This window comes from Acinonyx jubatus, chromosome C1, assembly GCF_027475565.1.
Source record: "Acinonyx jubatus isolate Ajub_Pintada_27869175 chromosome C1, VMU_Ajub_asm_v1.0, whole genome shotgun sequence".
Lineage (NCBI taxonomy): Eukaryota > Metazoa > Chordata > Mammalia > Carnivora > Felidae > Acinonyx > Acinonyx jubatus.
Window position 1 is genome coordinate 91,485,036 of NC_069381.1, and position 15,129 is coordinate 91,500,164.

The window sequence follows — 15,129 nt, forward strand, 5'->3', positions numbered from 1 at the left end:
AAGCAGAATAAATGAAGCATTAAAACTTCAGTCTGAAGTCTGTAATGAGGTTAACATCCTCAACCACTATACTAAAATAAATTTTTCACAACTTATTTGTAACAACATATCCTATATGAGAAGAATTTGTGAATCTGCATCCACTTCTCATCCTAATATATATGTGGGGTTTTTTTCACCTATATAAAAACACTGGGCTAAGTCTAAACGTTCCTTTATTTTCCTACTCATCTTACAGTTTTAAAGCTCTTCTGTATTATTTAGGGGCCAATGTATGGCTATATTTCAGACTCACCAAATCAGAGGTTCTTAATTGGGGGTGATTTTGTCCCCAACACATCTGGCAATGTTTGGAGACATTTTGGTTGTCACAATTTGGGGGTGCTACTGACATCAACTGAGTATAGGTCAGAGATGTTGCTAAACATCCTACAATGCACAGGAAAACTCCCACAGCCCCAAAGAACAAAGAATTATCTGGCCCAAAATGTTACTATTGCTGAGGTTGAGAAATCCTGCTCTCAACTGTGATTTCTACATCTTTCAGGCATATAACACTAAAATGTATACTCTGAGAATAAAAACAGCAAGGAATAAGATCAGGTTTTATTCCACTTTAGTGGTCTATGGGAATTTCCAAAAGTTATAAGGCATTCTTACTGCTGTTCTTCTTTTATAATAGCAATTTCCCTACTTCTGGATTTTTAGAACAATATCATTTAAAAAGGGATGGGCAGGAGGATCTAAATAAGATTGCCAACTTTTAAGCCTGCAAATAAGGAATATTAGTAAGAAGCAATCATAACATATCATAATCATTTTACAAAGAGGCATTTTAATATTTAAAAAGAAAGGGCAGAATTTCAAAGGTTAGTCCTTTAAGATGAATACATTTAGTTTAATGAAAAACTTAACTATTCTACAATTCTTTGCATTTTACCTCAGACCAGTAAAACTTCATCAGAAACCCAGCTGGTTCTTGGAGGGGGGATATTTGAGAGCCACTGCTAAATTCCAGGAGTAGCAATGCTTGAAAGACAGGGCCGGAATGGCCTCAGTATTGGTTCCTGAGAATATTGACTAAGCTCCCCAGGGCTAAATGACATTCATAACACCAAATACAAGGAAGTTCAAGGAGTTTAAATAAACTCTTAATACATTGAAGTTTTTTTTTTTTAAGTTCCTTTTTCGTGACTTAGGAATGCTTCATTTTTTTAAAGCTTTCCAAGTCACAAAATGCCACATGTCCAAGAATCTGTATTCTTCATCAAGGATATTCAGTATCACATAAGCAGAGAGTGCATTTCTGTCTGGAAATCTGGGTTTTTCTTTTTCCATCTAATTCAAGTTAGGATATATTTAGCTTCCCATTTGGCAAATATGTTAATTCTCTTTTGCTCTGCAATTCCAAGAATCTTGTTCTAAGGAAATAATTCAAGATACAGAAAAAGTCCTATGTATAAAAGATGTTCAATAGAGCATTTATTTAAGATAAATTGGAAATAATTTGTTTAAAATTGGGGAACCATTAGGAAATCAATTAAATCAAAAAATTTTAAGTATAAATTTGTAACACAGAGAATCCTTATAATGTTAATGGATAAAGAAGGATACTAAGTTATCCTTCTAATAGAATGTAACAGAATTGCTTTTTTTTTTTTTTAATATGCACAGAAAATCATCAGCATGTAGTGTGTCTGGGTGACGGGTATTTTTCTCTTTTCCTTTTCTATATTTTCTATAATGAATATATCTATATTCATTTCTATGGCCAAAAAGATGGTATTTCAGAATTTTTTTTTTATCCTTCTGGAGTCTCTTATTTTTTAAATCAAGAATTTTTCATGATGATGCCACAACCACAATGGAGTTGTGACTCTAGTTTTTTTAATGGACTTCTTGATCTTACTATTGAAAAGATTCTACAGAAAACATGACTTTGTAAATGTTCTATTATAAAAACAAACATTATTTTTACAAATTATATGGCCTTTTCACGATTATAAATATCCCACCTGAAATACACATATTATTTCATTAATACTTAACACTTCTTTGAAGGAGCTACAAACCTTATAAAACTAACGAAATCATACCTCAGAAAAAGCATATCATCTGAAAATAAGCCGTTTATGACTCCACTTTCCTTCTCGAGGGCTAACATACTAATGTGAAGTTTCTTTGAATTCAAGAAGTCTAAAATTAGTTTAATAATTTCAACCTCTTTTACATTCACTGTTTCTTCAGCCGTCATGTTGATAGCCTAAATATTAAACAGAACAAAAACAAAAATTAGTCCTATTATTTTATTTCTAAGTGTTATTAACTGTCTGGAAACTATACATAATAGGTTTCTTGGAAATATTTAGTATAGGTATTTTGAAATTAACTTAATATTTATCAAAACCAGTCATTCTTTAAGGTGGAATAAAGGTTATGGCTATAATTTTTTTAAGTCCTTATCTTTGAGAGATACACACTGTAATAATACAAATTAAATGATATAAAGTCTGTGACTTGTTTCAAAAAAATACAAGAGGGGATTGGAAGAGGTAAAGATGAAACAAGAATAATGACTATTGAAGTGGGGTAATGGGTAAATGGAGGGAGATTCACTTATATTTGCTATGGTCTGAACACTTGTGTCCTCCCAAAATTAATCTGTTGAAATCCTAATCTTCATATTGACAGAATTAGGAGGTAGAGCCTTTGAGAGGTGATTAGATCTTGAAGGCTCTGTCCTTCACGGGATTAGTGTCCTTCAAGAGGCCCCAGAAAGACAGCTCAACCCTTCCACCTTGTAAGAATACATTGAGAAGTCAGTAGTCTGCAACCAGAAAGAGAGTCCTCATCAGAACCTGATCATGTGAACATTCTGATCTTAGATTTCCAGCTTCCAAAGCTGTGAGCAATAAATTTCTGCTATTTATAAGCCACCCTGTCTATGGTATTCTGTTACAGCAACCCAAATGGACTGAGACAATATTATTCTATTCTTACACATTTTTAAAATCTGTCATAAAAAAGAACATTTTAAAAGTCATTAATAACCATGTTTAGCCATGTCCTAAATACCTTGCCATAGGCATACACTCATTCAATAAGCAGCTTTTTCTCTGTGATAGGCACTGTTCTACTTAGGAGACACTGGCCTTGTCCTTAAGAAGCTTATAGTCTATAGCAACACAAACTATTATATCTTGTACTTTGGAGTCAAACAAAACAAGGCTGATTAAAAAGTACAACTTTAACTCATATCAACCTAAACATGAACAAAGATATTTCAGTTTTCTACAATCTCTTCTAACTTTTACCTAAAAGTTTGCAGTGATACAATTGAGCACATAGGTTATGAATTCATAAAGATTTAGAACTAGGAGGAATTCTGAAGATCATTTCACAGATGAGATCACACAAGTTAAATGGCCTAAGCTGTTGGAATTTTCAAATGTTAAGGCTAACAGCAGTACAAAAGACTACCATGCTAAAGGGACTAGCTGCAAAGACACATCATCACGCATCATCAATGAAGCAGACTATTGTAAGCACATCTTTCTCACAGGACCAACTAACTTTAACCAAGTTCACAGAAACAAACACACATATGTATGCAAATGTGTTATTTTTTTTCCAATTTGTTTATTATCTTGTCAATTTCTTTCTTTATAATGAGAAGTGCAAATGTCCAGCAGACTATAATGCTCATATCAGATGAGTAGATTTTCTCTTTTAGGTAGAGAAGGTGGCAGGGTAAACAAGGGACAGAACATGGGAAGATATCATATGATTCAAATATTTAATGACATCAAATTAAGCTAATCTCCTACATCAGGCTAATCTCCTACATCCATCACCACAATAAGGACATGCTTGCCTCAAGAAACAAACAGATCACCAATCTCTCTCTCAAAAGGGCAGCTGACCAGTCTGCATGCTTTGGGTTTCTCTTTGCTCTCTTTTGAGGTGACCATCCTCCTGTTCACAGACTTTGTCCAAAAAAGGATACAGTAAAATTAGTGATATTTCTGCTCACTAAATTTTAATTACATTTCAGAGGTGCCTAAGATTACTCCTAGAGCACAAGGGTTAGTGGTTTTAGCATTCCCCAAATCTTCATATAATTTTTACTAGCAAAAGAATGGCTTTTATTAATTTAATTATCAGAAAAAAAATTGCCCCCTCCATCTTTTAATTTTTTAGTGGGTACTTCACTTATATCACTATGTACCAACCATACAACTTGGTGCAGAATTGAGATGCAATTTTCTATTGTTGTTGAATATACCCAATGATATCGAACATTTTATAGGCCTCAATTTATTTTACATTCAGCCTCAATATGGGAGAACTCTAGAGTTACTATGAATTTCACGTTATGGGGTGCCTGGGTAGCTCAGTCAGTTAAGCACCTGACTCTTGATTTTGGCTCAGGTCATGATCTCTCAGTTGGTGAGACTGAGCCCCACATCGGGCTCTGTGCTGACAGTGCGGAACCTGCTTGGGATTTTCTCTCTCCCTCTCTCTCTGCTCCTCCCCAAATTGTGCTCACGCGCACTCTCTCTCAAAATCAATAAATGAACATTAAAGAAATAAAATAAATCATAACTACAAGTTCAATGCCACCATCATTTCTGATTAATAAAGTCTAAGAGAAGAAATAAATTCTTACAAATACATATTTTTATACTGACTTTACATTTAAACTTTGAATAAATACAAAAAATGTATACTAATTAACGGAGAATTGTTCAGTGTTTTTAAAAGACAAGCTTTAATTCTATACTGTGAAATTCCTAGCAGAAAAGTATACTATTTTAACCACTCAACCCAGAATTTTAATTCTTATAAGATTCACTGTTGCTAGATAGCATATATAACATAGGCACATGCTTAATGACTGTATCTTCGTTATTCTTTTCTAACCACTCTGTGTTACTGAAACGTTTGTAGAGGCTCCCCAAATCCCAGCTATATAATTTAGAAATTAAATACATTACTATAAATATAAATTTTAAAGATAACACATAAAAACATAATTCACATTCTTAATCTCCTTAAGCTATTAATCACTACCAAGCAGAATTTTTCTCTAATTCAGAAGAGTAGAATTCAATAATAAATGTTTCATCCTCCCTTCTCAGGGAAGATATAAAACACTAAGAGTTAACTAGCTTAGAAACAACTAAAATTATCTTTTAAATGAGATGTACAGTACATAAGTATACAATAAAGTTTACTTGAATTAACTTAAGGTGCAAAAATCAATGAAGAAATGCTTCTTAAAAGGTACGGAGTAGATGATTTTGTTTGCAACTATTCTAAAAATCATTCAAAAGGACAGAACTCTGGCCCTTTAACCTATTTAAGCCAAAGTCAGCTCTGACAATACTGTAGGTTAGATATGCCAGCGCATGGTGCATGTGAACAATTACTCACCAGGCAGAATTTATGTAGAGCCAACAATAAAGTGTATTCTGCTGAAAACTGAAAACAAAATGAAAAAAAATATCAGAATGTTTCTGTATTTCCATAATAAATGACACACTTACCTATAAAAAAAAATCACAAAAACATCTCTATGTATTTAAAAAAAATAAGTTTTTACTTGGGGAGTCTAGGTGGCTCAGTTAAGTGTCCAACTCTTGGTTTGGGCTCAGGTAATGGTCTCACAGTTTGTGAGTTTGAGCCCCACATCTGGCTCCATGCTACTGGTGCAGAGACTGCTTTGGATTCTCTCTTTCTGCCCCTCTCTTGTGCGCTGTCTCTCAAAATAAATAAATAAGCTTAAAAAAAAAAAAAGAACTTTTTACTTATATCCAATCCTGGACTAGGTGAGATAAAGAAATGTTTTCTTTAATAATAAGTATATTGAACACCAGCAGGAAGGTAGTTAATATTTTAGTACTTAGACACAATTAATATCTACAGAAACTAAATTCCAGATGCTGTCTCTATACTCATACTGATTCCTATCTTAGTCAAACAAGATTAGAAGACTATATTAAGGGGCAAGAAATAAAATTATTTTTAGAAATCTAATATTAAAGATAAAATGTTAACAAGAAGAAAAAGAATGTCAACAGAAATATATTGACCTCTATGTATATTTCTATACATGGATATGGAAAAAGTTTTATGAAAAAAATATCAGTGGTAACTTTCTAATCAAATATAAATAGATAGGATTTAAATGTTCCTTTGCAATGAGGAACACTTGAAATGTTTCTTTACTCACTTGTAATACAGATTAGAAAGGAAGAAAAATGCACAAAACTAAGAATGACTCACAAGTACAAGATTGAGGGACTCAAGGTACAGCCATTATAAATTTTATAGTCAAGAAAAGAATGCTGAAGAAAAGTTCCATTAATCTCCAACTCCATTCCACACAATAAAAACTACCCTCCTTAATCTTCCAAGTATTACAGAGCATGTAACAATGAATTACATTGCCTTAAGATTCCTGTTTACAGACAAAAATGCAGATAAGAAAATGAAGTACATGAACCCTTTTAATACCAAACTGTAACACCTTTTAATACCAAACTGTAACATAAAACTACTGCACCTTTTCCTTTAAAAAATAGAGCAATAAATTTAATAAAATAGCATTCTAAAAACTTACGTTGCTGCCAGGTCAGTTAACTGTAAATGTCTGGTCCTTCAGAATTATAAATGTGATGTTGCAAGTCACTTAACATCTATGGGCCTCAATTCTTCGTACATAGAATAAGAGGGTTAGGGGCACCTGGGTGGCTCAGTCAGTTAAGCATCCAGTTAAGCATTCAGCTCAGGTCATGATCTTGCAGCTCATGGGTTCAAGCTGCTCATCAGGCTCCACACTAACAGTGCAGAGCCTGCTTGCGGTTCTCTCTCTCCCTCTCTCCCTGCCTCTCTCTCTCTCTCTCTCTCTCAAAATAAATAATCTTTAAAAATAGGGGCGCCTGGATGGCTCTGTCAGTTGAGTGTCCAACTTTGGCTCTCGTGGTTGGTGAGTTCAAGCCTGGCATCGAGCTTGCTGCTTTCAGGGTAGAGCCCAATTCGGATGTTCTGTCCCCTTCTCTCTGTGTCCCTCTCCCACTCTCTCTCTCTCAAAAGTAAAACATTAAAAATTGTTTTAAAAATATAAAAAATATATTAAAAATAGAATAAGAGGGTTAGTTTGGGCAATTTCTAGGATTTCCCTTTAAGTTTTATAATATGCTTTAAGTCACATTTCAATATACTTCTTGTTATTGATATACATATATTCTTAGGGGGAAATATAAAGTCTTGGATAATTAGAAGTCTCTAACATATAAGGTCAGTTTAATAAAAAAGAAAATAGATTTGTTTTAAATCATATAAGCAAGCAAACAAAAGCCCTTCTAACTGCAAAGCTCTGTCATGTCTGCTAATCAACTAATGTTTATAACATGGATACAGCATGTGTCCCTTCTTATTGTTGACAGCTGTTCTTCTATTCATCAATTATTCTAATTTACTTTCTGGAACTGTGAATAATTTTGGCTTAAAGACCAAATTATCTTTAAGCAGGTGTTGCTTAATATAGCTATAAAAAGAAAAGAATTCAATTAACATAAACTATATGTTGTGTATCTGCAGAAAATATCTCTGGGGAAAAAAGACACAAAAAATTGATAAAAATGGTTCTTAAAGGGTCTTAAAGGAAAACTGGATAGTTAAAGAATAGAAATGGTAAGACTTTCCACTACATACCTTTTTATACCTTTTGAATTTTGTACTATGTACAAATATTACCTATTCAAAAAATTTAAATAATAATATGAAATATAAGTAAGAATTTCCAATTGCAAATTACTTGAAAATTCTAATTGCAAGTAAATGAAAGGTATTAGTAATAAAATGAATATAATATATTCATTAGGTATGTAAAGAAGTAATATTTCAGAATGATTTGTAAATTTTTTATAACACAAGACTTCTTCTCAGATCTGATTCAAATATTATTTCAATCTTTCTTTATGAGATTAAAGTATGTGTGTTCTTTCCATATTGAAACTAACAAAAATTTAAAAAACATATTTAATTGCTAAAGAACTAAAAATTTACAAGATAAGCAAAACTAGTTTTGACTCAGACTGTATAATTAAGTCTTGTAACCCAGAAAATGTAAAGGAAAAAATGGTCAAATCTGGTACTAAAAATGTAAACTGTAAACCTTCCATTTAATAGAAGTTGTCATAAACAAGAGACAAAGGACAAATCAGGAATAAACACAACACACATAAACGGTTAAATGGTTACCAATGAGAACAAATAGATAGCATCTTCAAATCAATACCCCCCCCAAATTCCAGTTGAACAATGAGCAAAGACTACACAGACACTTCACAGAACTACAAAAGAGACCAAAAATTTATGAAAAGATGTTTAACCTCACTAGTGATACTAAAACAAGACACCATTTATGGCCTACTAATTTTGGCCTACCTGATAATACCTAGTTTTGGCAAGAGTGTGGGTAAATGCCCTTTCACACATTGTGTTAAAAATGTAAACTGGGACAAACTTTTTGAAAGAGACTTTGACAACATAAATTCTTATCTATAAAAAAATGTTTTTAATGTTTATTTATTTTTGAGAGAGAGACAGAGCATGAGCAGGGGAGGGGCAGAGAAAGGGAGACACAGAATCCAAAGCAGGCTCCAGGCTCCAAGCTGTCAGCACAGAGCCCAACGCGGGGGGCTCTCACGAACCGTGAAATCATGACCTAAACCAAAGTTGGACGTTTAACTGACTGAGCCACCCAGGCACCCCCTCTATAAAAATTTTAAATGTTTATACTCTTTGACTCACCAATTCTAATTCTACTTCTAGAAACTGATCCCAAAAAAGTACTTGCAAATACACACAAAGATACATATACAAAGATGTTCCTTGAAGATTTGCTTGTAACAGAGAAAAATGAGTAATGAACTGAGCTCTCATCATAGCAGTATTGTTAAATTATGGTAAATTCATAGTACAGAATACTAATGCATCCTCACAGTGCAAAGGCACATCACAGAATATAGCTATTAATAAACATCTGTTGAATGGATAAATATAAATGCATCCACTTATTTTTTTAATGCATCCACTTATTTTTATATTTTTGTAAATATAAATGCATCCACTTATTTTTGATATCTGTCTAAATAAATAAAGAAAGGTCTGGAGGGATACATATCAAACTGGTCAGAGTGGTTACTTCTGAACAGGAATTGTAATGGATGCAGGGCATGAAACTAGGAAGAGAAAGGAGTTGAAGGGGGACCATTTTACTCTTCATCATTTGTATTATCAGAATGGTTTACAACCAATATATATCCATGCATTACTTGTATATTTATACATACATTTCTTACATGAATACAATTTTTAACTCTAAAAAGAAAAAAACTATGAAAAATTACAGGATTAGATTCCAAAGGTTCTCTTCTATATCAAGATAGTAACTAGAATAGAATCCCAAAGATAGGATTAACTGCTATGTTTACAATGAAATAATTATTGGGTACTATTCTAAGATCTTTACTTACGTTGTTTAATTGATCCTTATAACAGTCTTATGAGATAGGCAATTTCATCCCCATTTAACAGATGAAGATATTGGGCTTTGTAAGTTTAAGAAATTAACCCAGGGGCGCCTGGGTGGCTCGGTTGGTTAGGTGTCTGACTCCGGCTCAGGTCATGTTCTCACAGTTCATGGTTTGAGCCCCGCATCGGGCTCTGTGCTGACAGCTCAGAGCCTGGAGCCTGTTTCAGATTCTGTGTCTCCCTCTCTCTGGCCCTCCCCCACTAATGCTCTGTCTCATTCTCTCTCTCAAAAATAAATAAACAACAACAAAAAAGAAATTAACCCAGTATTTACATTAAGACTAAACATAAGGATGGAGCTAAAATGTATTATGCTAAGAGAAATAAGTCAATTGGAGAAACACAAATACCATCTGATTTTATTCATATATGGAATTTAAGAAACAAAACAGATGAACATATAGGGGTGGGGTGGGTAGAAAAGGGAACCAACCACAAGAGATGCTTAATGATAGAGAACAAACTGAGGGTTGATGGAGGTAGGTGGGTGGGAGATGGGCTGAACAGGTGATGGGTATTAAGGAGGGCACTTCTTGTGATGAGCATTGGGTGTTAAGTGATGAATCACTGAATTCTACTCCTGAAACCAATACTGCACTCTATGTTAACTAAATAAAATTTAAATTAAAAAAATAAAAATGCGGTTCCTGAGTGGCTCAATTGGTTAAGCATCTGGCTTCAGCTCAGTCATGATCTCACAGTTCGTGGGTTCGAGCCTCCCATCTGGCTCTGTGCTGACAGCTCAGAGCCTGGGGCCCGCTTCAGATTCTGTGTCTCCCACCCTTTCTGCCCCTCCCCAACTTGCACATGCACTCTCTCTCTCTCTCTCTCTCTCTCTCAAAAAATGAATAAACATTAAAAAATAATAATAATAGGGGTGCCTGGGTGGCTCAGTCAGTTAAGCATCAGACTTCAGCTCAGGTCATCATCTCCTGGTTCACCAGTTCCAGCTTCATGTCGGGCTCTGTGCTGATGGCTCAGAGCCTGGAGCCTTCTTCGGAGTCTGTGTCTCCCTCTCCCCTGCTCATAATCTGCCTCTCTCTCTCTCTCAAAAATAAATAAAACATTAAAAATAATAATTTTAAAATAATAATAATAATTTAGAGGCACCTGGATGGCTGGCTCAGTTGGTTAAGCGACCAACTTGGTTTCTGCTCAAGTCATGATCTCGTGGTTCGTGAGTTTGAACCCCGTGTCAGGCTCCAAGCTGGCACTAGGGACCCTTCCTTGGGATTCTTCCTCTCCCCTCCCTGGCCCCTCCCCCCACCGTTCTCAAAATAAACAAACATGAAAAAAGATTTTTAATAATAAAAAAAAGATTAAACATATATTTCACCAGCAACTGAATACTTCTTTCAGAAGTACATCAGGACATCAGCATCCATGTCAATCAGGAAATCTTTAAAAAGTACCAGAGGGAACCTATTTAACAGGGTAGCAAAACAAAGGGGAGGCAAATTTTATATTTACATATATATTATATATGATTAATCTTTGTATGTTAATCATGATTAATTTTATTATGTATATATATATGATTAATCTTTAGGTCAATTTTTCATTAGCTCCTCAAACATCTGAGCAAGTAGAACTCTTCAACTCTTCATTTTTTCCACAAGCATCTGGGCTGCCTTATCTTGGTAGCCAGACAAGAAATTGTCTCCCCCTCCCCAATTCAAATCCTAAGCTTTGCAGCAATGAAAATTAGAATTTCTGACTGTGAAAGGGAGACCGAAATACAGAAACAGAAAGGACAGGCAGAGAGCGAAAGAGGAAGAAAAGGAGAAAGGGTAGGAAAAAGGAAAGAAGGAAATACAGTAGCCAAAGTTTACAACCCTGGGCAAGAATGGAACCATAGTCTGTGAGATGCTAAAGCTCTTTCTGCTATATCACACTAATTCCCAAGAAAAGGAAGGGCAAAGATACTTCACAAAAATAAGGAAAGAGTCATCTAAACATGTTAAAGGAAAAAACTTCACAGTAGTGAAATAATTTTTAAAAATTATTCCAACTGAGGACCCTAATTTTATGATCTTTCACACTGTTTTTCTATTAAACAATGTTAATAGGGTAAATAGACTCCTAGATAAAATCCTGCATTAATAACAGTCTAACCAGAATTTTAAACATGCACTTTTAATAGGAGAGACAAAAAGGATTAGCCCAACTGTGTAAGAAACTAAAATAAAATTAGATATTACTTTTCTCTTTTTTTTTTTAATAAAGGTTTCTGGGAGATCATCAGTTCTTTTTTTTTTTTTTTTTTAAGTTTATTTATTTTGAGAGAGCAAGAGAGCGAGAGCAAGCAAGTACACGAGCCAGGGAAGGGCAGAGAGAGAGAAAGACAGCGAATCCCCACAAAGGGTGGGATATGATGCTCGAACCTACAAACCATGAGATCCTGACCTGAGCCAAAGTCAAGAGTTAGATGACTGACTGAGGCACCCAGGTGCCCTGATACTACTTATCATTTAAAAAAAAATCTCTCCAGATCTAATAAAATATATTTCTTAACCCTTATTTAATCAACCCCACTTAATTTAAAATTGTTATCTAAATGAATATTGCCATCAAAAAATAAGGAATATTGAAACTGATAGGAGGGAAGGGAACCAGAAGGAAGGAAGGAAGGAAGGAAGGAAGGAAGGAAGGAAGGAAGGAAGGAAGGAAGGAAGGAAAGAAAAAATTAGATCTAAGAGCTCTAGAGTTTAACTTTCAACTTTAAAATGGACCTCGGTCTTTAAAATATCTATGAAAACCACACCAAATATAGGGAAACCTAGATAAACCTAGATAAATTTAATAGTGTGTTGCTACAAATGCTTCACTCTGAACACAATTTAGCTTTTAGAGCACAACTAAAAGCAAAATCAGTGTTGATTTAAAGCATAAGAATTTTTATTTATTTAATTTTTTTAATGTTTATTCATTTTGAGAGAGAGACAGAGTGCTAGTGGGGGATGGGCAGAGAGAGAGGAAGACACTGAATCTCAAGCAGGTCCCAGGCTCTGAGCTGTCAGCACAGAATCCGACGCTGGGCTCGAACCCACAAATCACAAGATCATGGCGTGAGTTGAAGTCAGACACTTAAACGACTGAGCCACCCAGGGGCCCCTATTTTTATTTGTATAAAAAATTGTTTTAATGTTTATTTATCTATTTTGAGAGAGAGACAGAGAGCATTTGAGCAAGCAAGACGGAGGGGGTAGGAGAGGGGCAGAAAGAGAAGAGAGAGAATCCCAAGCAGCCTGTCAGCACAAAGCCCAACATGGGGCTCTCGAACTGAGATCTTGATCTGGGCCGAAATCAAAGAGTTGGACGCTTAACGAACTGAGCCATCCAGGAGCCCCTACTGCATAAGAATTTTAGATCAAAAAACAAAATGTGTAGAGAATTTTTTTTATTCTTAAATAATACATTTTTAGTTCACTTGCCTAGAACATGGTTCGGCAGATCTCTTTAAGACCTATCAGACCTTTGGGGCACCTGGGTGGCTTAGTTGGTTAAGCCTCTGGCTCTTGGTTTTGGCTCAGGTTATGACCTGGTTTCAGGATTTCAAGCCCTGTGTCGGGCTCTGTGCTGGCAGCATGAAGCCTGCTTGGGATTCTCTCTCCCTTGCTCTCTGCCCACCTCCCTCACCCTGCACTGCCTCTGTCTCTCTCAAAATAAATAAATAAACTAAAAAAACAAAAAACCCTATCAGGGGCTCCTGGGTGGCTCAGTCAGTTGAGCATCCGACTTTGGCTCAGGTCATGATCTTGAGGTTCATGAGTTCGAGCCCCACATCAGGCTGTTTGCTGACAGCTCAAAGCCTAGAGCCTGCTTCAGATTCTGTGTCTCCCTCTCTTTCTGCCCCTCCCCTGTTCACACGCTCTCTCTCAAAAATAAATAAATATAAAAAAAAACAAACAAACCTATCAGACCTTTGCTGTGTTCTCTGGTCTCAGACTGAACAGCTTCGTCAGAAAACTCACAGATGGTGTCACTGAACTCAAGAGAAACCTAGCAGTAGGTATGGGCAGACCAAAGCAAGTCTATTCTTTAAAACAATTTAAAATGAGAATCCCACTTACTAGTGAGCAACAGTGCCACTGCTTGATTACACAATTATTAGACATTAGGCAGAACTAAGAATTCCAGGTCTCCTGACTCACAGGCAAAAGCTTTAGGTGTTAATCATACAAAGAATTAAAAGATTTTTTAAACGATTTATTACTTAAATCATCACAGCAGCTCATGGTAAAAATTCAAATGTTTATTAGGCAGAGTTTCAACCTATAAAGATGTAAATAAGAAATGTAGAAAGTATATATTCTTTTTTTTTTTGAAGTAGGCTCCACACCCAACATGGGGCTTGAACTCACAACTTTGGGATTGAGAGTCACATGCTCCATCAACTGAGCCACCCGGTGTCCCTAAAGTTTATAATCTTAATATTTGTAATAAAAATTAACTCCAAGCACAAATTAATGCTATATCAACCAAAGTCAAAGTAAAATATTCATATAAACTCATACTATATTCCTTATTTATTATTTGTGTGTTTCTACTTTATTTATGTTAAAAATGATGTTTTATCTAAGAATACAATTTCACCTTTCATTATATGAGACCTCTAGTATCGTTTTCTGTCACACCTAAAGCCAAGGTACAGAAGTGTGCTTTGTAAAACAGATGAAGAATGTCCTTCATGGGGCGCCTGGGTGGCTCAGTTGGTTAAGCATCCAACTCTTGATTAAAGCACAGGTCCTGGGGCGCCTGGGTGGCTCAGTCGGTTACGCTGCCGTCTTCGGCTCAGGTCATGATCTCACAGTCTGTGAGTTCGAGCCCCGCGTCAGGCTCTGTGCTGACAGCTCAGAACCTGGAGCTGCTTTGATTCTGTGTCTCCTTCTCTCTCTGCCCCTCTGCCTCTGGAGTTCTGTCTGTCTGTCTCTCTCTCTCTCAAAAATAAATAAACATTAAAAAATTTTTAAAAAATAATAAATAAATAAAGCACAGGTCCTGACACTGGAGTCATGGGATCCAGCCCCTCACTGGGGTTAAACTGAACATGGAGCCTGCCTGAAAGTCTCTCTCTCCTTCTGCCCCTCTCCCCAACTCGAGCTCTCTCTCTAAAAAAAAAAAAAAAAAAAAAAAAGTCCTTCATGTTGTTTTACTCCCATACACACTTTATTATTTTCAAAGGGAAAAACAGAACTTAAGGTATTTGTGTATACTTCAGAAATTGAACTACATAAAAAATGGCTTTTTTTTAAAGTCAGTAGGTCAACATACAGAAACACAGCAGGAAATGTACTGAACCAAGAATCACAAAAACTTGAAAATGTACTGAAAAAGTCAAAATTATATAAGCATTAACTACTGAATTAAGTACATCAGAATATATACTATATAATTACCTATTAAAGTCTTTCATCCTTAGCTTTTCTACTTCCTTACCTTTTATATATTCATCACAGAATTGAGTCGGAAGGTACATTAGTCCACTTTCCTATAATGCAGAATATCCAAAACTTACCTCTAACA

General features: G+C 35.2%; 1 protein-coding gene across 9 annotated transcripts in view; it reads right to left on the minus strand.

The window, feature by feature from the left end:
- WDR47 (WD repeat domain 47) overlaps nt 1–15,129 on the minus strand; it is a 68,806-nt gene that overhangs the window by 48,321 nt on the left and 5,356 nt on the right. For 7 of the 9 annotated variants that reach the window (XM_027058439.2, XM_027058437.2, XM_027058436.2 and 4 more), the window contains 2 exons: nt 5,437–5,484; nt 2,097–2,263 (listed from right to left, as the gene is read on the minus strand). In XM_027058439.2, coding sequence (XP_026914240.1) covers nt 2,097–2,254 — 158 coding nt within the window. In that variant the 5' untranslated portion in view covers nt 2,255–2,263; nt 5,437–5,484. The remainder of the gene's footprint in view (nt 1–2,096; nt 2,264–5,436; nt 5,485–15,129) is intronic. The other 2 variants (XM_053214568.1, XM_027058432.2) reach the window with 1 other exon arrangement.